Source organism: Macrosteles quadrilineatus, unplaced genomic scaffold (genome assembly GCF_028750875.1).
Source record: "Macrosteles quadrilineatus isolate MER2022 unplaced genomic scaffold, UCM_ALF_1.0 Scaffold_2__2_contigs__length_208266976, whole genome shotgun sequence".
Classification (NCBI taxonomy): Eukaryota; Metazoa; Arthropoda; class Insecta; order Hemiptera; family Cicadellidae; genus Macrosteles; species Macrosteles quadrilineatus.
Window position 1 is genome coordinate 24,588,190 of NW_026542595.1, and position 24,320 is coordinate 24,612,509.

Below are 24,320 nucleotides of genomic sequence, written 5' to 3' on the forward strand. Positions count from 1 at the left end.
AGTGCCATTGAGGTCAGATGTGGAGTCCCGCAGGGCTCAGTGTTGGGGCCCTTCCTTTTCATTGTTGCCATGAATGATCTGTATCATTGTGTTTCTCATGACATGTTGTTGTATGCGGATGACACTACTTTGTTTATGAACCATCCTGATCCTTATATTGCGTGTAATAATGTTGATGTGCTGTTTAATGCAGCCTCAGATTGGTTTTCTGGTAATAAGCTAGCACTTAATGAGGGAAAAACACAAGGAATATTGTTTAGCCTAAGCAAGAAAGTACATGAGGTTAACACAGTAAAGTTGTTGGGTTTCACTTTGGACTCTGAACTTGGGTGGAGTGATCACATCGATGCCCTTTGCGTAAAACTTAGTAGAGTCACTCATTTGCTTAGGAGGCTCATGTGTGAAGTTCCCCTTAATTTTGTGAGACTCGCTTTCTTCTCTTTTTTCCAGTCCCACATTTTGTATGGGACAAGGCTCTGGGGTCACTCCCCTCATGTTCAGAGAATCCTGATATGGCAAAAAAAGGCAGTGCGAGTTATATGTGGGGTACACTATCATGCACACTGTAAGCCATTGTTTGTACAGTTGCAGATTATGACAGTCATTAATGTGTATATTTATCAATGTTTAATTGCCATCAAGTCTGAGGAGTCTAGCTTTGTTTTAAACAAGGAGGTACACACACATGACACAAGAAGCTCCAATAGCATACATTTGACTCGTCATAGGCTAAGTTTGACTCAGAAATGTTTTCCTGTTTCAGGCATAACATTTTTTAACAGCCTACCGATTGAAGTACGGTCCTTGTGTACCTCTAAATTTTGTATGGTAATAAGAAAATGGTTGGTATTAAATCCTCTGTACAAAATTGAGGATTTGTTTGAGGCTATAAGGGATAAGCCCATTTCACCTGGAAGGTTTTGCCTGTAACTGGTATGTAAGTTTGCTATTTTTGTTTTGCTTGGCTTGCTGATTTGTTTTTTTATGCATGGTTTGCTGAGTGAGTTTGCATTTTGTAATTTATTATTTGGAATGATTTTATTTATTTTAGCAGTCAAGTTATTTAATGTATGAGACAAAGCCTATTGTACATTTTGTATTGAATGGTGAATAAAGCTTTTGAATTTTTGAATTTTGAATTTTGTGCATTGCAACGAGAAGAGGACGCGAAATAGAAACCTTTGGGTGAGGTTCATTTATCCGAGTTTGTTAAAAATTACAAAATATTAAGAAAATCTGTTGTCCGAGGTTTGTTTGAATAGATAATTAATTTTGGTTAAATCAACTGTCCAACTTTTCATTTGTCCGAGTTTACTAAATTATTCAAAATTATATTAAAATATCAGTTGTCCGAGTTTTTAAGTTATTAAAAAAATTTGAAATAACATTTTTCCAAGTTTTCAAATGTTTGTAGTATCATCAGCGCCAAATGTGACTCTGCCGCCGAGCTGCTAGTACCTCCTTAGTATCTCAATTCTCCACTCAAATCATTAAAAACACAACTATCAGCTGTTATCAACTTTAGACATATCGTTGTGCCTTATCAATAGTGTTTTAAAATATACTAGTAGTACGCTTATTCCAGAGAGCAGAGAATATAAATAGAGAGGACATCGGGCGAGTGAAGTGAAGCCACCTGAAAATCGGCGTTGCCCGTATAAGTGGAGAGCGATGAGTCATCCTAGTTCCGCGCGTCACTGCGAGTTGCTACTAAGCAACATTCATAGACTGATACATGTAACTGGAGTCAGGAACGGTACAAAACAACATTTTTATAATATTAACAAGTGTTGGAAACCAAGCATGTAGTTTATTTTCCAAATTATTTACGTGTTTATGTTGTAAAAATACTTGTAAAATATCCAATTTACCGTGGTTAATGGGTTTTCTTAATGTGTAATTGTTTCATTGGCATCTAACACGATTTGTAATAATATACAGAAAAAAAAACCAATCAAAAGCATGCAGTTTATTTACATTCGTACATGTGTTATATTTGAAATATAACAAAATAATGTAAAAAACCCCATTATTGTAGTTGTTTATTTTATGAACTAATACTATATGGGCCCAAGCTTTAGAGAAATTGTGATATCATAGAAAGTTCATTAATGGTTATATTTTAAAACATATAGAACTAAGTTTTCAGTCTCAGTCTAGCAGTCAAGCAGTGCACATCAGTTATCCTTGTTTTATCTGCCTCTGTTGTTTCCTCAAAAATGAATTTATGTTCTTCGTGTGGACAGGAGTTACCTCCTGATAATGATTACGTTAAGTGTGCTATTAGTAGTTGTAAATTACATTATGGTTGTGCTGGTGTTGCCGAAAAATCATGGCGACAAATGGGAAATTCAAGGCGTGAAACATACTGTTGTGTTTTATGTAGAAATTTAAAAAAGGACTCTGGGAGTGTTTCAAGTGTTTCTTCTGTGTCGGAGCTTCAGGACAATCAAGGTAATTTAACAGAAAATTTTCTAGAAAAACTTGAGAAGAAAATAGAAAAGATAGTGCAAAATGCAATTGAAAGTAAGTTTAAGGAAATCGGTGTTTCAATCATTGATTTGGAAAGATCTGTTAAATTTTGCTCTGATAAAATTGACGACTTTTTGGTTAAAATAAATGATACTGAAAAACGTGTCTCAGATCTAGAAAAGAGTAGTAAAAAAGTAGCTGAGGAGAACCAGAAGCTGAACAAAGAAGTTGGTTCACTAAAAAATCAACTTGAGGAACTGCTTCAATATGGACGTAATTCTAATGTTATAATAGAAGGTGTACCTGAAATTGAAAATGAAAATGTTCTACAAGTAGTGAGTAAAATTGCAACTGCTATCAATGAGCCTATCAACGTGGAACAAGATATTCAGGCTGCACACAGAGTTCCTGTGAGTAGCAAAAAAAAATAAAAAGATTCGCCCGATTGTCGTACAGTTCAGTAACAGACAAAAACGTGACAACTTTTTGAAAAAGGCTAAAAAAGAAAGAATTAAATCTGATGTTCTAGTTGAAAGTTCTCCCGCAAATGATGTTTTTGTAAATGATCACCTGACTCCCTTCTTCAAAAAGCTATTTTATGAGGCTAGTCTAATCAAAAAGGGGAAAAAATTTGAATCTCTTTGGATCATGAACTCGAAAATATTTATGAGGAAAAGCAAGGACAGCGAAGACATAATTAAGATCACCAACTTTGACGATTTGGCTAAAATTAAATAAAGCTAGGTTGATTGGTACAAGTTTAAATGGACAGACTAAATTCATTAAGAGTCAAGTTAAAGATAATTATTCAATATTATTGTGTGGACACAATGAAAATCCTAGACATGCTGGTTTTAAGTACACTGATAACAACTGGACTTCAGATAGTTAACTTAGCTGCTTATCTACAGGGTCACAAAGGGCACTTTATCCTGCTACTGGATTTATCAACTTTTATACTCCAACCTCCTTACAGTATTTTTCATGGACATTATTTTAACTAGGTGTTAGATGCTTTGAAAAAATTGCTGAACAAATAGTAATGATCCTGATACTGTACAAATTAATTAAATAGTAAACTTTAAAATTCCCTTTATTAGCAAAACATTTCAAATTTATAACATATTACAGTTATGTGTTGTAGTTTTTATTTTATTTAACAGTTTATAATTTTTTATAACCTTTTAAAGATAATAAATTAAAATATTTGTAACATTTTAATGAACTCTGCATCACTTATAAGTGGTTTAGATGAATTTAATAAGTTGTTGGACAATGAAAAGGGAATTCTCTTTTTGCATCAAAATATCAGGAGTGTAAATAGAAACTTTGATAAATTTATCTCATATATTAATTGTCTAAAAAATAAGCCCCATGTTATAGTCCTTACAGAAGCATGGATGGTAAATAAGGAGGAGACTGCACTTTATAGTACAGACCGTTTCACCGTGCTTGGCGTGTAGGGGAGGCACTGCGAGAGAGACAGAAAAATAAAAAAAAACGTAAACATAAAGCAAACTAATTTGACAGCTGATGCTAGTTCACAACTTCAGTATTTGAACGTGACTGTACCGTACATCGAGGCGTAGTGGGGGAAAGGTCTCAGTGCGCATGCTCCAGCGAGGCGCCACGCACCGTGACACTATCTGTATTAATGATTTTAATGTTTATTCTTCTTGAAATTCTAATTTGCGTAGCAGTGGTGTTATCGTTTATATTCATCAATCTATCTCCTCAGTCTTTTGTGAATGTTTTATTGAAGGTTGTGACACTGTACTAATTTCTTGTAGTTTACCAAGAGTTAATTTTTATATTCTAGGCTTATACCGTTGGCATTCATCTAACTCAAGGGATGTTATTCAGGAGCTATCTCAAACGTTATCTAGTATAAAATGCCATGATATTATATGCTTGGGAGATTTTAATATAAATGTCAAGCTGGATAATTTTGAAACCGATTTTTATCTAGACAGTGTTTCAAACCTTGGTTTTGAACAATTAATTGATATTGACACGCGTGTTCAAGGTAATTCTTCTTCACTTATAGATCACATATTATTTAGGTCCAGATTATACAATGCAACAAAAATATCTGTAATAGAATCAAACATAACTGATCATCGCACAATAGCTTGTCTTGTTAATTATGATTTATGTATTAAATATGTGAATAATATTTCAAGCTTCTATGTAGACTATAATGAATTAAAAACTAAAATTGTTAAAACTACTTGGAATGATGTGTTTGAAACATTAGATGTTAATTATGCTTATGATATGTTTTATGCCAAACTTTTAACTTTGATTGATAGCTGTACAATTTCTCGAATTAAGCATTTAAAAAATAAAAAAATGCTTAAACCTTGGATGAATGCTGGTTTGCTCAAGGCTTTTACTGTTAGAGATAAATTATACAAGTTACACAAAAGAAATCCATCCCAAAAAAATAGAGATAAATTTGTTAGTTATCAGAACAAAATAAGAGATTGGATTAAGGTTGCTAAGTTTACATATTACAGTAAATTGTTTCATGACAATTTTAAGGATAGTAGGAAGCAATGGCGAGTAATAAACAGTATTATAAAAGGTCAAGGTTCAAAGCATTCTGATATATTGCTTAAGAAAGAGGGTTCTCTTATTAGTAGTGATAGAGATGTAGCCAATATTTTTAATGAATATTTCATTCAAGTTCCTGAAACAGTTGCTGCCTCATGTCAAGATCCCTCTCCTCAGTGTCAGTTAGTCTATTCCCAATTTTTTAAGACAGTGAATAGCTTAAATTCTATTTTTTTTAGTCCCATCACTGAGCATGAAGTTGCAAAATTAATTAGTACTCTTTCCCCTCACAAAAGTACTGGTGATGAGTTCCTTTCTGCAGCTATTATTCGAAATATATGTGACGAGATCACTCCAGTTTTAACTGAATTGTTCAATTTAAGTATTGCTAGCGGTTGTTTCCCTGACATCTTAAAAATTGCCACAGTAGTTCCCATATTTAAGAAAGGAGATAAGTGTAACGAAGAGAACTACCGCCCAATATCACTGCTTCCTGTGCATTCAAAATTACTAGAAAAATTAGTTAAAAATAGACTCACTGGATTTTTAGATAACAATAATTTTTTTTCACCAAATCAGTTTGGATTTAGAGAAGGCCTTAGTACAGAGTTAGCACTTCAACACTTTTTGACAAATATTTACGGAAACTTAAATAGCACAACTCATAATAAAACAGCTGGTTTGTTCTTAGATATTAGTAAGGCATTTGATACTATCGATCATGTTTTGCTCTTGAACAAACTAGAATCAGCAGGGATAAGAGGTGTACCACTTTCATGGTTTGGGTCATATCTTTCTGGGAGGAGGCAGCTGGTTAAAATTAAGAAGAGCAAAAGTAGTATCCAAAGTATTAACTTCGGTGTTCCCCAAGGATCAGTCCTTGGTCCTATTTTATTTTTTATTTTTGTCAACGACTTGTGCAATGGTCTTTTGAATGGACGCCTAACAGCGTTTGCTGATGATACAGCATTGTCATACTGTGCAAGCACTTTAGATGAGCTTCATCACATAATGCAGGATGATCTACATAAAATATCACTTTGGTTCAGTTGCAACAAACTTTGTCTAAATGTTCCTAAAACAATCTTTATCAATTTTTCTTTATCCCAGTCAAATGTTTGTAATGCACCTTTAATTTTCCATAAAACAGATTGTAATAAAACTAGTTGCTTATGTGATTCAATAAAACAATGTAATGTTACCAAATATCTAGGTGTACTTTTGGATGAAAATCTATCATGGAAGATGCATGTAAATAATTTAAAGAATTCATTACGTTAGTCACTTAGATCTTTTTTCCACCTCAAATATTGCTGTCCTCTTCCCATCTTAAAACAGGTTTACCACTCTTTAATCAATTCTAAGCTTGAATATGGAATTTCTTTGTATGGAGGTGCCTATGTGTCGAATTTAAAATCTTTAATAACTTTACAGAAGAAATTTGTCAGATTAATATGTAATGTAAATTTTTATTCTCATTCTCTACCTTTATTTGTAAGTCATAATATCCTTCCCTTCAGATATTTATATATTTTTAAAGTATTGACTATATTTTTCAAATTAAGTGGTAATGCAGGACCAACAGTTGATAACATTCACAATTATTCAACTAGACAAACTGCACATAACATTCTACGTTTACCCAAACCAAACTGTACCCTGTTTAAGAAGTGTTTTATTTATTTATCAATTAAAATTTGTAATGTCATTCCTGTTTCTGTAAAGCAGAGTAGGTCATTTAGTGTTTTTAAGAAATCTTTGAAAAAGTGGCTATTAACCAAGTCATATGATGAAATAGAACAGTTGTATTCTTAATAATATTAGTAAGTAATGTCTAGCTCAATGTATTTGCTTTATCTTTGTAAGTATCTGTATTTCAGAGTCTGGGTTTTCATTGTTTCCTTCAATTTCTTAAAATGTTCTCATTATTATAGTTACATACTTTTCGTTTTACTTCCTAGATATTGGTGAATTTTGTTTTCTTTGTTGTCTTTTCTACAAAAGTTATTGGACTAAAGGTAAATTTAATTTATAATTCATTTTGTTACCCTTTTCAGAGAATTTTTTGTTATTGTTAAGTATTAGTTGAGACTCCCGCCCACACACAGAAGTTTTAATCTTCTTTGGGTGTGTATATTTCTTCGCAAGTTGAAGCAAACTGTTTTTATTTAATTAATTAACAATAAGTTTTTATTACATTGTAAAATAATTTGTTTTTTATAGATCTTTGTAATTTTATTGTATTACTTGTGGAGAAATAAAGATTTATTATTATTATTATTATTTATTATTAAGCTCATATAGTTACGCAACAATGATGATTTAGTCAACTTTCTGGTTTGGATATTGTGGTTGATAGTCATTAAGTACACGAAACAATAGTAACACGGATAAAATAGATATTTTATTAAATAAATATATTATTAATATCAAAATCTTATAAATTAGAGTGCAAATCCTGTGTTTTTGTAATGTGTAATTCATTTATTGCCATTTACACTTGATTTGTAGTTGTTTGATTAAAGTAAAACAAACACAAAACAATATTTTGTTTTTAAGTTAGCCTACATGAAAGTCGATTTAGGATGATGCTAACAAATGTTGTGCCATTTTTTGGGACAGTAAAAGTATTTTTGAACAGATTTATGAACAGCATTTTGTTGTCAAATGTTTTATATTCAAAGTATTATTGTTAAAACATGTAATTTACCATGCAAAATGATGTATTATTGTTATGTGTAATTGGTTTATTGCCATTTATACATAGGCCTAATTTGTAGTTGTTTGAGCAAAGTTAAACTTACCCAACAAAATACATTTGTTTTGATATCCTTATTATCAGTTTGTAAACAGGCTTCAATGTATTGTTCAATATAGGACCGATTTAGTTATCATTTAGTTATTAATTACACAAAATAATAATGAAATTAACGTGAATAGCAATTGTGTATATATATACAAATGTTACCGTGCTTATATTATAAATGTATAAATTAGAATAAATATTGAATGCATCAATCACTGTGTGCGTAGTAGGGTAGTAGAGAGAGACGTGTAGTCTCAAGGCAGCGCCCGAGCGTCGGCGGGTCCCAAATTTTGCTTCCTCTTCTACCTGATTTATTTCTAAAACTACTCATCATTAATTTTTCAAAAAAATATATGTTATGATTCAACTCAAGCTCTCAAACTTTGCCGCTGACGAAACTTTCCTGACAAAAAATAAAAAAAATTCTAGATCACTTACTTTTTCATGTTCTAATTCATAATTAAATAATTTCTTTGGGTTTTAACGGCTGTTAAAATTACAATAAAATTATTTTTTATATTCCAACCTTACTGTCAGTGAGAAGCACTAATTTATAGTAGATGTGCCAAATTTGGTAATTTTAGGTCTACTCTAAGTGTGTCTAATCATTGTACATTTGGAAAAGGTGATCTAACGCTATATGCAGCAGTTGCCGCTACTTGCCCGTATAAGTGGTGGGGGATTGGCTACACTGCCCGTAATGTTTGCTGGATATACGTAGCCCCTCTATTTCTATTCTGTGCTCTCTGGCTTATTCTGCACATAACGGGATTAGTGAATGTGAGCGTAACAATGGGCGAGTCCAACCGCACTTACTGGTGTCACCAGTGAACACAATGTTATTTGTATGGGTAAATCCACCAAATCTCAGTTAACAACAATCATAATTTCTCGTCCATTAATTAACCAAAGTCATTGGTAAAATTTGTGGTGGATTTCCAACAATTATCGATAGGTGGTAAATCCATCGTTCTAGTACAAAACGTCTTTTGTAAATTCAACTCATTAAAATTATTCACTATAGTTTAACCAAACGTTTGTTTTTATAAATGTTTCCTTATTTGTTATTCTATCATAGACTGAAGGAAGCCAAACTGAACTAATCTAACTTAACCTAATTGTCACAGCATAGTGTAAAAAGAGTCTTCTTAAAAAGATCGTATGGCTTAAAATTAGGGATGGGCTGATTCCGATTCTCGATACCTTCGAATCACCGATACTCGATACTTTACTTCGTTGTACTCGATACCGATTCTGAAAAGTGAGGTTAATTATGATGCTAAACTCAACTGACGTTGAAAGTTGTAAAGAGTGGCACATCATAGTTTATTTGGGATAATCTGAAGTCAGCTAATATAAATAATTCCATGTTCTAGATAATATAACTCGACAATTAAATTTTTTACTGGCCTTATCCCTAACAGCTTTTAATATTTTGGTAATATTGTATAAGTTAAAAAAAAACACTTCAAACAAATACAGTATTATAAGGTTAGTAACAATCCGCACAGAATACGACACTGTCAGCTATTGACTCATAATCATAAACAAAGGGCTAGTGCTACATTTACATTTGTTGTCATGAGAGCCGAAGCCCCCTGACTGCTTACCCGGTACCTATCCTTCAGGACATACCCGGGCCCCATGATGTAGGCCGAAGCTTACGCATCAACCTTTAGCACATCATGGGCGGATGACTTAAGGTCATCAGGCTCGCCGGCTGCCGAAGCAGACCCTTCGGAAAGAGGGTTGCCCCTCAATCCTAACCAGGGATTCCGGCTGCTTGTTTAAGCGTCACTCCACCTGGGTTCCACTAGGTCGGAACCTAGAGGTCCATAGTAGAGCGCCCCGACGCATTTAGTGCAAGCAACACTCGGGACCTATCTAATCCCTGACAGGCAGAACCCGCCATCAATAGCCAGGAGGAAGGGGACCATCAGCACGCTGACGGGGGAACCCCAACCTCCCATTTACACCGCTGCCCGATCGAGGCCTTACCCATTGCTGGGAAACCAGAGATAACCAGAGCGATAGATGATAGATACAAAGGGCTAGTGCTGGTGAGTAATTTTTCAAGCCTGAACACACTCAGCGTTGATTTTTATCCACACTAGCCTAAGCTTAATTGTTTATCTCGGCAAAAGCCGTGATCGCTTCGGTGTTCTTAACATGTAGAAATAGGGAATGTAAAATCCTAAATAGTAAACAATTTGCATTAACAAATTTTGATAAGTATTTTGGATTGTTTAGCCATTGGGAGCAATCCATAGCTAGGGGACTTTCTAACATGTCAGTCATGTTCAGTCATGACCTACCTTCTACCGGCGCCGTACATGTCCGATGTTTATTTTATTACGCGTTTTCGTATTTTCTTTTTGGCCAATCAGTGATAAATGTCTCGTGGTCGTGTATGTGTTATTTTTTTTGTGAACTTTAAACCTTATGACGACCATTCTATGGAATAAATCAATGCAAAGTTTTGACCTGAAGATGTGTTGATATAAAAACACAAAACACAAAACAGCTGTAGTCAACCAACTACAAAACAGGATCACTTGACGGATACAGGTAATTTAAACCTTTTATTGTAAAAATCAGTGATCCAGAGGCTATACCATAAAAATGAAATTCTAACATGTGTTTGCAGTCTACAAAGTATATTTTTTTTGTTATTGAGATACCTGATCAAAGCTCTGGTCATCTCATCTTCGATGTACTTGCGTGCTCGTGCTTGATCATCATTCTCCACCTCCTCACATCTCAGAGGGATGTGACTGATTCTGTGACATTTCCTACAACATCAGCATTTTATTACTTGATTTACAATTGATATTCTAAAATTGTTTGACTCTGTAAGCTTATTGGCCAGGTATGGGTTTTGAACGTTTTAAGAAAATCCCAAAAAATATTTAAAAATACAGTGATAGTCGGTTAGAAAACCAGCTTGTGATTAGCTAGCAGTGTTTTATAATTAGGCTGACATTTCACATATAATCACACCAAATATGAAGTATTTTTAAATACTGTAACAATTGTTGCTACCCATTTTTGTTTTTATAGAACAGTGACTAAAATTGACCTAAGCGAATTTCCCCAATTAGTGTGGTGGCTAATCGAAAAGATCGTGACCTGATGGATTAAAGCTGCAGACTTTGTACGTTTCTTCCATACCCTAAATACAAACAATTTATGGGGGGTGCCCGATTTTCAGACCCGCTATCTTGAAATACGATGCCATCTTTGTTTTCTTTAGAGGAATTGAACTATTCATTGAAAATGGCCTAATATCACCCAAGAGGACACATTTACGCCATTTTGTATATAACATGTTTTGTTCACAATTAAATTTGCTATAAAATGAGATAAAAACCACTTCGATAACTTAAAATAGTCTTGAAGATATAAACTGTTAAAGTTGAAAATTCGATATCGCCCAAATGGTCAAGGGTACGTATCTGTTATAACAATATATTTTATTTTTAATTAAATTTGCTAAAAATGAGATAAAAATATCTTAAGTAACTTAAATAGTTTTGAAGATAAAAACTGTTTATGTTATAAATTGTATTTATTCCTATATGCAATAGGTCCGTGTGTCTTAAAAGTTTGTTTTTCCTGCACGTATTGCATTAGAAGACCGCAACGTCACACATCAATTACTGGACCTAAAATAGTACTTACTACTAAAATATTTAAGGGGGGTCAACCGACAAGGAGTAAGTTAAAAAACTTAAATAAAAGCATAGGTGCATACATATCAAATTTAAGGTCTTTATCAGTAAAACATGATGCTCCAGTCATAAATGGCTGCCAGTCAAAGTTTGCATGAAAACTCTTTAAGCTTTGATGGATACAAAATATATAGGTTTGACCGCTCTCTGATATCCAGTTCCAAAAAGAGTGGTGGTGGCTGTAAACAGTCGATTGTCTTCTTGGAGTGTCGATAACCAAAATTGCTCTACTGAGTGTGTGTTCGTTGTGGTTAAGCTACCTCTTCAGACACTTACTGCAGAGGGAGTATATTTGACCCCGAATCGTCCTGATACCCGGTACCTAGAATTACCCCCGCCGCAGCAAACCTGCAGACTAAGCGAATTTCCATTAGCCTGATAGGATTTACACTAAAATGTCTCCTTAAAAATATCATATTTATTCCCTATTTAAATAGAGTTAGTTAAACGAGTACTTAGGTTTGCTGCAACGGGGAGGGTAAAAAGGTCGTTTTTTTATGTTAATAGGTTAGTAAGAAATTAATGTATTTTCCAAATTCGATCAAAATATGTTAATAAACAAGCAAACTACAACAGTTGACTTTTTCTCCATAAGAATAACATAGGGATTTTAAATTTACAGTTTTTTGGAATTTTCTCCGTAACCATTAGGCGCACAATAACGCTTCAATATACTTAATTATTTGTTTTTTTATGCTCTACAAAATGGTGTGAAAAGAAATTGTAAAATTTTGTGTTTTTAGGGTCAAAAATGGGAAAAACCTATTTTTACCCCATAAAACCCCCCATAAACCCCCGTTCCCATAGTCCGATCATGCTGGTTCGCGAACTCGTTCGAATAAATGTAGGTTTACACGTTTGTACTAAATTTCATCAAAATCGGATGATTTTTGCTCGAGTTATCGTGCTAACGGACACATATATATATATATATATGAATTTGAACGGATGGTGTTTTTGGCCTCTAGGGACCTCAAAACGAAAAAATAAATCGATACCGGGTCCAGGTCTTACCATGAGTACTACGGTAATAGCTTATTCCCTATATGGGAAATTCGTTTTTATAGAACAGTGACTAAAATTGACCTAAGCGAATTTCCCCAATTAGTGTGGTGGCTAAGCGAAAAGATCGTGACCTGATGGATTAAAGCTGCAGACTTCGTACGTTTCTTCCATACCCTAAATACAAACAATTTATGGGGGGTGCCCGATTTTCAGACCCGCTATCTTGAAATACGATGCCATCTTTGTTTTCTTTAGAGGAATTGAACTATTCATTGAAAATGGCCTAATATCACCCAAGAGGACACATTTACGCCATTTTGTATATAACATGTTTTGTTCACAATTAAATTTGCTATAAAATGAGATAAAAACCACTTCGATAACTTAAAATAGTCTTGAAGATATAAACTGTTAAAGTTGAAAATTCGATATCGCCCAAATGGTCAAGGGTACGTATCTGTTATAACAATATATTTTATTTTTAATTAAATTTGCTAAAAATGAGATAAAAATATCTTAAGTAACTTAAATAGTTTTGAAGATAAAAACTGTTTATGTTATAAATTGTATTTATTCCTATATGCAATAGGTCCGTGTGTCTTAAAAGTTTGTTTTTCCTGCACGTATTGCATTAGAAGACCGCAACGTCACACATCAATTACTGGACCTAAAATAGTACTTACTACTAAAATATTTAAGGGGGGTCAACCGACAAGGAGTAAGTTAAAAAACTTAAATAAAAGCATAGGTGCATACATATCAAATTTAAGGTCTTTATCAGTAAAACATGATGCTCCAGTCATAAATGGCTGCCAGTCAAAGTTTGCATGAAAACTCTTTAAGCTTTGATGGATACAAAATATATAGGTTTGACCGCTCTCTGATATCCAGTTCCAAAAAGAGTGGTGGTGGCTGTAAACAGTCGATTGTCTTCTTGGAGTGTCGATAACCAAAATTGCTCTACTGAGTGTGTGTTCGTTGTGGTTAAGCTACCTCTTCAGACACTTACTGCAGAGGGAGTATATTTGACCCCGAATCGTCCTGATACCCGGTACCTAGAATTCTGTTTGACTTTTGAGATCATGCTTGGCAATCCACTAAAAACCGTCTTAGTGGCTGGGGACTTCAATCTGCCATATGCAAACTGGCATGACATGGGAAGCTATTCCTGCTCTCGGGCAGTCAATATTATCTATGAGATCTGCCGTCTTTTTCAGGTACAACAGCAGCATAATCTGATTGTGAATGAGTATAGTGCCCTTTTGGACCTTGTATTCTCTTCCGTTGAGCATACTAAAATACACTGAGCACTGGACCCTCTACTACCAAGCGAATCACATCATCCACCTTTGGAGATAGAACTCTGACTTGAGAAGAACGCATGCTCCACATATTACTGTGTATTTCAACACCTTGATGAAGATTGGAATGTTTCCTCTGGTTCTTAAAAATGGATGGTACCAATTTTCAAAAAAGTTGACCCTTCTGATGTCAAGAAATATCGTCCAGTGGGTATACAACCTGCATTGGCTAAGATCTTTGAAGCAATTGTACTTCATATAGACTTTCTTTCTCTTTGGACAATATTATCGTACCCTATCAGAATGGCTTCAAGAAAGGGTGATCTGCCTCGACCAATTTGGTTCTGTACCAGGATGACATTATGCATGCCTTTTCTCGTAACCATTTTGATATGTTTTTTTACCATATTCCATCCGTGATTAATGTTAGAAATTTTGTCCCTCTATGTTTGTTGTTACACCTCTGATAACCATTAGCCTTTTTTAAGAAAGACCCACTGTCATTCATAATTTAAGTTTGTTAAGTTTGCCTATTTTCAAATTATTTTAAACCTGTTAAATGTTAAACCAAGGGCAGCCTACATTTTGGATTTTTCATGTCTAATTTTATTAATTATATAAGTATTGCATCTTATATCTTATAAGAATAATAATGACGATGTCAATTACAATAATGTATTGTTTAAAGACTGAATAAATGACTATTCAATGACTATTCATCACAAGTCGATTCTGTCTATTTGGACCTATTCAAGGCTTTGGATCATGTAAGTCACACTTATCTCGTGGCAAAGCTTGGTGGATTTGGGATCACTGGATCACTACTCGCATGGTTTGAGGACTATTTGCGGAATCACTTTTTAACCGTGAAATTTGCTAGAGCGTCTTGTGAGTTTGAAGCTTCTTTTGGTGTACCTCAAGGATCGCTACTGGGACTAATTTTATTTTCAATATGCATTTAATTTTCAAAGATTAATATGGCTGATGTTCTCAAAGATTCAAGACTATTGTTGTTTGCTGACTATGCCAAAGTATACAGAGAGGAGAAGTCATTGCAAGATTGTCAATGCCTATCAGTACATCAATGAAATTTCAATGTGGTATATGCAAAATATAATGTATGAATCCAAGTGCACAGTAGTTTCATTCCACAGGACCTTTAACAACCTCTCTTTTTAACTATTCAATAAATGGGAATGCACTTGTTGGATCCACCTTTGTTAACGACCTTGGAGTATCATTCACATCACCACAACCCTGATGATCAAGTTAAGAGGATAACAAGGAAAGCAAATTTGGCCCTTGGTTTCATTCTGAGGGTATCCAGAGATGGCTTCTCTGTGTGGGCATTAAGGACGTTATTCGTTCGGGTACTTGTTCGAATATTATTCTCCTGTATGGTCTACGTATACAGTTGGTCTTTCACAGGACATCCAAAGATTGCAGCACCGTTTTTTTTTTTAATCGCGGTACTCGCCTGGAATACCCATTCAGGGATGTAACCATTGAGGACCTTCAAAAGCAGCTTCGGCTAAACCACTTGAGTTCTCGAAGGCGTATTGCTGACCTGGTTTTACTGAGGAAGATTTTCAATGCAGAACTTGACTCTGCTGAGCAGAATAAACTTTCGCTGCTCCAGACCATCCCGATCCCAGGATCTATTTGAGAGGGGACATCATTCTACAGTGTATGCCTACAACAGCACACTACCAAGACTACATCGTTAGGAAACCGGATTCCTCTAAATCTGGTCTTTTTCTCCTCAAGTTTAATTACTTTTAAGAAAGACCTACTTGCTTGTTTTTCATAATCCATGGTGCATTATAGAGTGGCCCAGTTTGTTATTCCTGTATGCAATAGGTCCGTGTGTCTTAAAAGTGACACCTTTGTTTTTCTTGCACGTATTGCGTTAGAAAACTGCAACTTCACACATCAATACTGGACCTAAAATAGTACTTTCTAAAGTACTTTGTGACTTTTCCCCCCAAAGGGGGATCGGCCTACAAGGAGTAAGTTGAAAATCCTAGATAAAAGCATAGGTCATGATGCATATCAAATTAAAGGGATTTATTAGTAGAATGCGTTACCACAAACTGCACTTTAAAAGGACAAGTGGGTCAAAAGTTATACCATTTTATAGTTTTGATTATTTATTTATTTATTTATTAATCAACAGTTAACACCATTTCATCTCATTGCATAACATATAACAAACAAAGCGGAACTTAATAACTAGGATGATACATAACCAACAATAATATTAACAAGCAAAACAATGATCAACAAGAATAAAAGTATAACAAACTCAACAATAATTGAGTATAAAAGATGTAAATAAATCTGGAATTTCATAAATGGATTGGTTTAAAGTGATAACGTTTATAAATTCTATCTAAACTAAATGCATCAACATTTTAATAAATATGAAAGCAAACAAGTGGTCGAAGTGGTTTTTATCTCATTTTATAGCAAATGTAATCGTGAACAAAACATGTGATATAAACAATTGCGTAAATGTGTTCTTTTGGGTGATATTAAGCCATTTTCAATGAATAGTTCAATTCCTCTAAAGGAAACAAAGATGGCGGGTCTGAAAATCGGGCACCCTCCCACAAATTGTTTGTATTTAGGGTATGGAAGAAATGTGCAAAAGCTGCACCTTTAATCCATCAGGTCACGATCCTTGCTGATATTGTCTCTAAGCCACCACACTAAATAGAGAAGATGTTACTATGGTAAGACCTAGACCAGGGCTAATTTACTTTTACTTTTCCTCCTACATATAGTAGATATATGGAGAAAGTATACAGTTTTTTTTCAAAATTGTCGAGTTTGAGTTTTGAGTAGGCCTACATATATCTGTTTTGGGTACCCCTAAACCTAAAAATGTGGTTTTCAAAGTGATGTCTGTCTGTGTGTGTGTCTATCCACCTGTCTGTACATGTGTGGAAGAGTACAGAGCTACATACCTCGACTGTAGTCCAATTTTGATAAAATTTTGCATGGTACCTCTAGAAGTATTTTTATTTTTTTTTTTTATTTAGATTTTTAATGGAGATTTTCTCATGATAGACAGGTAGATTTAGCCCAAAAAAACTCCAAGATAGAGCAAATTCTAGTAAAGGGGTTTTGAACAGTTTTTTGTAGTAACAAGTGTAGTAAGTGATAGAAAAAAAGTTAAAAAATCGGATAACCGGAAGTCAGTGTTATATCAGTTAGTGTTGTGCTGTAGGAGTGATGACTGTGTAGCAAATAAGGACCCTGTAGTGTTGAACACGTTAGTGACCAAACATCCGTGTGAAAAAGGCTTTGGGCAGTTCACCCCATAAATAGATTTTAATCACAGAGAGGAGTGTTTTACACACTTTTGGAAGAATTGAAAGCAGACAATGCTTTATTTATTCTAAGACCTGTTACAGGTATTTAGAGATACCGAGTCCCATTTAACTCAATAGAGCTTGAGTCTCACCGCGACAGTCGGAGTGCATAAAACCGTTCTCATTATTACACCGTTCTCGCCATTATCATTTTCTTGTCATAATCACCTAAGGTCACGAAAACATAATCGTCTTCCGTGATCAAAGTAAAATCCCCAGTACCACCCGTGGTAACAGAAACGTCACCGTCTCTCGCGATAGGGGTGAAATCCTGAACATCTCCCACGGTCTCGGTAGTGTTATCATCGTCACCCGCCATTGCGGAAAAATCCTGGATATCTTCCGCATTCAGGTAAATCATCATTGTCTTCCGCGGCCACAGAAATGTTAATCCACCATCGAGGCAAAATGCTAAATATCTCCAACGGTCATGTGGTCATCATCATCGTCTTCTGCGGTCACGGAAATGTCATCATCGTCATCCGAAATCTCTACAAAATCTTGGATATCTCCCATGGTTTGCAGACATTTTTGTCGTCTCCCATAATATTCCACGATCACAATAAAATTCTGGACATCTCCTGCGGTCATGTACACATCACCATGGTTTACCGCCATTGCGGAAACGTTATTAGCGTCATGCAAAGTCGCGGCTGAAGCATGAATTTTTTGATCGCACAAACTTCACAGACGCGATATACGATCGTGATCGTAAAAGTTAAACTCAAGCTGGAATTTTCGACTTTGTGCTCGATCTCTCCAGCTTGTAGGCTTGGCTCAAGAAATCGCTCACACACCTTTAGTTCTTGCACAATCAAGAATTGTGGAGAAAATTACAAAAAGTATAGGTGGACTACTGGTCTCGAAATTTCGGGAAATTTAAAATCTCGTTTCACGAGACAGATTTGATTTTGACCAAGATTTTTTCGAGACAGGATAACAAAAACTACCCCACCGCAGCAAACCAGCCGACTAAGCAATTTTCCATTTGTCTGAAATAATTTTTAATTAAATCTATTTAAAAAACATTTGGTTTAATGAGTACTTACGTTTGTTGTTCAAAGGTTTATTGCGGACATTTTCCATCACGAATGTAAAAAAACAATACACAACGTTTCGGGATCTGGAATCTGATCCCGTCTTCAGGTGAAAAAAACTTAACTAACACATTACAACTAACAATACACAAACGCCCAACCTAAGTTGGAATACACTACAGAGGGTAGTAGTCAAAAAATATGCACTGTATAGCAGTCAAGTCATGATACAACATGCAATTAATAACACATCACTATAATCTATAAAAGGTTTAACGTAAAAAACTCACACAATAGAACACTAATAGCACCATACGCAATGACTCCACCAATGAGTGCTATTAGTGTTCTATTGTGTGAGTTTTTTACGTTAAATCTTTTATAGATTATAGTGATTTGTTATTAATTGCATGTTGTATCATGACTTGACTGCTATACAGTGCATATTTTTTGACTACTACCCTCTGTAGTGTATTCCAACTTAGGTTGGGCGTTTGTGTATTGTTAGTTGTAATGTGTTAGTTAAGTTTTTTTCACCTGAAGACGGGATCAGATTCCAGATCCCGAAACGTTGTGTATTGTTTTTTTACATTCGTGATGGAAAATGTCCGCAATAAACCTTTGAACAACATTAACTCACCATCACCAACAATGAACTTCAAACAAAGTACTTAGGTTTGCTGTTACAAGGAAACTAATGAAGTGTATTTTTTAGTAAAATATTAATAGCTTAGTATGAAATAAATAAATTTGCCAAGTTTGATAACAATATATCAATTGCAATATATATGAGAGAATAATTCATTGCAACTTAATTCATGTGTCCGGAGCACTGAAGATAACAGATTGCAGATTAAGTTAAATAGCTAGTCCCAATGGTATAAGTCACACCCTTATTATCCGTAACAAAGCCCTTACTTTCCATACGTTTTTTACTATCGAAAAATATTAAAATAAGTTAAATAAATCCTGAAAAGTTACAAAATATAAATTAGGCCCTTGGTCATTTTATGTATTTATGCCTACAATATTTATTCCCCTACAGTACTTAAATTATACCAATTAATGTCATTGTTATGACATTTATTTACATTTGTTTATCCTACAGTGAAAACAACAACAAGTAGGCTAGGCCTAGGCCTATTTTAAACCATTTGTATTTTTAATACAGTTTAGTATTGGAAAGAGATTGTAAGTTATGCAGGCTACTAAGCATACTTTACAATAGGCCTAAGCCTATTATCAAAGACTTAAAATTTATTTAGCATTTATCACATATTTTCCATCACACTAAGTGGGAATGCCACTAAATCCCTGGACCTTTCTCAACAGTTTATGTACAAATTAGAATAGCCTATTCAAGAAAGTATTCATATAAAAAATATGTATAAAAAGAGTACCTAATACTAACCTGCAAGACTCTCGTAAACATTCTGGATTAAGGCATTTGAAAATATTGGTTTCTGGAGGGAGAATGATCGCAAAATCACAAAAAGGACAGACTTCAAGGCCTTCAATGTCAGCAGCTCGGACCTCATCAAATTGAATGCGCTGCAGGAGCCGTGAGAACATGGTTGCATCCACCAGGGTCTAAAACAATGCAATTATAACATTGCTGAAGTGATGATTGAACACCTTGTAGCCTAAGGTCAGATTACCCAACAAATAATACGCTTATTGATTTTCAATCTTAGACAAAGATTATTTACCCATTGCTTCATGAATAAGACCATCCACACCCTTGAGATTAAGTGTTTGTTTAGCAAATTTCAAATTTCCCATTTAGGGAATACATCAAGAAACCAGTGATAACCAATTGTTGTAACAGATGAGTTAAATGTTACATGAAGATTTCACTTCCATTGTAATTCATGAAGAAGCAAGAAAGGAAGCTAATTTGAAAAGATTGAAATTTTAATTTGTGATTTAACTTAACAGTACTGGTATAAATTGGTCCCGGGGCCAGGTCTTACCATGAGTACTACGGTAATAGCTTATTCCCTATAGGGAAATTCGCTAAAAAAGAAATTTCAGTTTAATTGGTACTAAATAGTTAAACCACTATGAAATTAAGCTAAAATACACGCAAGTTCTCAAACACGGAAAACAGATTTAATCGTAATGTCGTAATAAACCAAAACCATTAATTAATACAGTCATCAACCATCGTAACTTTCATAATTAATTCGTAGATTTAAAATTAAATGTTCGTCGTTGAACTGTCCAACTTATGTATACAAATATGATGACATAGACTAAGTTTTTATCTAGGCCTAATAGTTTGAACCAACGCATTGTAGGCCTACTAGTAAATAGTTGCCTAATTCTAAAATGTGTTGAATTTTTTAGCAATAATGTTACATGTTTTAAAACCATTTTTAGATTGTATACGTAATAACACCACTAGTAAAAAATAGGAGAATATATAATATTCATATAATAAAACGTGACAGGGTTATTTTAATTCACGATTCTTAATAAACAAATTGACGGATTTTCCTGATTTGAGTGTTGGGTTTCCTTTATATTGCTTTCACAATCGATATAAACTATACCAAGCCATTGCTCGGTTCACCGTTCCCCGGTACTGAGCTACTCAATAGACAATCGCTTTGTTTTTGGATAAGATCAAGTAATTTTAGCTATGGCCACCATTCATAAGAATTGTAACAAACAAGAACGCCTGGGTCCATTTAGAACCAGCCTGGAGAAAAACTCCAGACTTTTAAAAAGTAGGCCTACTGAAAGACGTAAAATTAATATTAATTCAACAAAATTAAGAAGATGACCCGGGTTCTACACTAATGGCCTACGATAAAAGACATTTGCAAGTTGTATTTATGCATACTAATTTTTAATGCAATCCATGAATACATTAGGCCTACCACTTTATAATGTATTGATAAATTTTATTTAAATTCAATAGCTCTATTTAAAAATACATTACCACTACAATGTAATTCTGTAATGACGTTTAGCGTGTAATTTTTATTATGATTTATGATTCAAGGTTACAAGCCCAATATATAAAATACAAACTCAATAATTTTATTTGTAGAAATTCACAAAATGGTATTTATTCGAATAAAAGAAACAAATGGCGGACTATGAAAATATATATTTCATAGCATGTAATAGATCCAAATTAAATGTGCATTTTTATCTTTTGTATACCAATAAGCTACTATTTAAGTAAGAAACCCACGTATAAAACATACTCCCTTATATTAGTACATTTCTCATCCTTATCAGCTGAAGACAGTTTTATTGTTAGTTCTGTCCGGTGCACTGTCTTTAGAGGTCATGTTTAATTGTTTCTTGTTTTCAGTAATTTAAAACCTCGTTTAACCAAATAAAACGTTTTAATCACGACTAATAACACGTCCCCTAGTTATATAACCAAACAGTAAAGAACAAATCATGAAGTTAAATATAAAATAAAAGAAACACTATTTTGTCGACACTAGCGATCAGTGTCACCGGACATGAACTAGACACGAAAAACGAGCTTCAAAGTTTACAATGGGTTGTAAAGTTGGTTTACTTGTGTTGGTTAGTCTATGGTAAGACTATAATGCATTTTCCACCCTAATAATCATAAGAATAATGTTAAACATACTTCTAAATATATTTATTTTATCGACTACGTTGCTCTTACTCCTAATTAATCGTAGGATACGACATTATGGTACCGATACGATATAGGTACTACACTTTCGGCAACACTGGCCAAAAATATTCGTGCTTGGCTCCCATTGGACGGACCGCGAGGCTTCTGATTGGGAGTTAGCGAGTTCCGCCGAGGGACCGAGTTAGCGACTTCCATACGAGGACGGAATTCGTTAACCTGGCTCTAGAGCGGGTTAGCGGGTTCCGCATCTAGCCAATTCCGAAACCAAACAAGTTAGCGAGTTCCTCTCATCAACCAAATTTGAAGATAGGGCGTTTAACATGGGATTAGCGAGTTCCAGAGTTAGCCAATTCCGCGGACCCGACTTCCTATCAGACTTTGATAAGGTTTGTTGACTGTTTCATTTAGTGTCGGTTCATTTAATTTCACTTTAGGATCCATGGGAGTTCTAATTGGTTTACAATCAGTCATATAAAACTTCTTTAAGACATCATCAATGTATTTTGATTGATTTGCTATCAATTTCCTTCTTTTTGTTCAAATTTTATTCCTAAGCAATGGTTCAACTTACCCAGATCTCACATTTCAAATGACTTCATCAGTTTGTTTCTTAATTTTTTAAATAATTCTTCATTCTTAGATGCAATGATCAGGTCATCAACGTATACTGCTATTATTTCATCTTTTGATTCAGATACGAAAAAACATGGACAGCAAGTGAAGCCTTGAAACCCAAGTCTTTTAATTTAGCATCCAGTTTGAAAAACCATTGTCTTCCGGCTTGTTTAAGACCATATAGTGCCTTGTTGAGATGACATATTTGTTGATCTTCTTGAATTTTGTGTAAGTCAGTTAACATTTTCTTTGCTTGCAGTTTTACTTCGTTGTTTTCTTTGTTATCATGTATTATTTCTTTGAGGTAGCTCTTCAAATTTGGTGGTACAACTTTCATGTAAATATTTTCTTTTATATCGCCATTTAGGAAAGCAGTAGATACATCCAATTGAATCAATGTCATATCTCTCTCCACTGCAATACTAAGCAGTAGATGTACTGAACTCAATTTTACTACAGGAGCAAATGTTTCTTCGTAATCAATATGAGGTCGTTGAGAAAATCCTCGTGCTACAAGACGAGCCTTTTTTCTTTCTAATGAGCCATCTGCATTGAACTTTTCTTTCAGGACTAGTTTGGAATCTACAACATTTATATCTTTCTTTTTGTTAGTTATGTCCCAAGTTTTATTTTTCAGGTGAGATATTATCTCTTCTTTAATAGCTTCATGCCAATATGAGGGGTAATTTTTTGTTTCAGAGCTATCTTCATCTGGATTTTCAAGAGCAGAATAATATGATGCATAATCATCAAGCCATTTGGGAGGATTTGTGTCACGATGAGGACGGGAAGTCCCAGATGTAGATACATTAGTGCTCGAATCATCTTTGTGATTCTCGTTGTAGGTCTCAATTGTATCTTCATTTGTCTCATTATGAATATCTTTATTTTCAGGTATCTCATTTTGGACATCTCCGTTTGAAAGATCATCTTGGTGTAGAGCTTCTTGCTGCTTTTCATTTGTTTTCTTGAAACTCACTGTTTTGTATTCAAGTTTTTGTGGGGAAACTTTTGTGTTCTCTGTCGAGTCATCGTTTTCTTCTTGATTTATTAAATCATAATCAAAATGTACATTTAAATTAAGAAATTTACAAAAAATTTTGACATCTCGACTTTCAATTACATTTCGAAAATCAGGAACCCATATTCTGTATGCTTTGGAGATTTCTGAATATCCAACAAAAATTCCCTGTATAGCTCGAGGAGCAAATTTACTTTTAGTTTGTTTCTTGTTCAGAACAAGGGCTTTACTTCCAAATACATGAAGATGATTTACAGATGGTAATCTTCCAACCCACATTTCAAAAGGTGTTTTGTGATCGATTGCTCTTGATGGACATCGATTCCGCAAGTAGTTTGCTGTGTTCAATGCTTCAGTCCAGAACATTGGAGCAAGTTTCAACTCTGACATGAGACATCTTGATTTGTTAAGTAGTATCCTGTTAAGTCTTTCGGCAATACCGTTTTGCTCTGGTGTAGAAGGAGCTGAAAGTCGTCTTTGAATGCCATTGTCTTGTAGATATTTCTTAAATGCATCGCTACAGTATTCACCACCATTGTCCGTTTGTAGAAACATAATCTTCTTGTCTTTGAAGTTTTCCATTTCATTTTTGTATATTTTGAAATATTTTAGAACTTCATTCTTGTGTTTGAGGAAATACATTTTACTATGACAGGATTTCTCGTCAGTAAAAGTTACAAAGTATTTAGAACCACCTAGCGATGTGACTTTCATTGGTCCACAAACATCAGAGTGTACTATTTCCAAATAATCTAATTCCTTTAAATC

At 34.4% G+C, this 24,320-nt stretch overlaps 1 protein-coding gene across 1 annotated transcript in view; it reads right to left on the bottom strand.

The window, feature by feature from the left end:
- LOC128985602 (uncharacterized) overlaps positions 1–24,320 on the bottom strand; it is a 109,856-nt gene that overhangs the window by 37,103 nt on the left and 48,433 nt on the right. Inside the window, exons 6-7 of the mRNA XM_054405235.1 lie at positions 19,697–19,875; positions 10,516–10,626 (exon numbers count right to left, since the gene is read on the bottom strand). Coding sequence (XP_054261210.1) covers positions 10,516–10,626; positions 19,697–19,875 — 290 coding nt within the window. The remainder of the gene's footprint in view (positions 1–10,515; positions 10,627–19,696; positions 19,876–24,320) is intronic.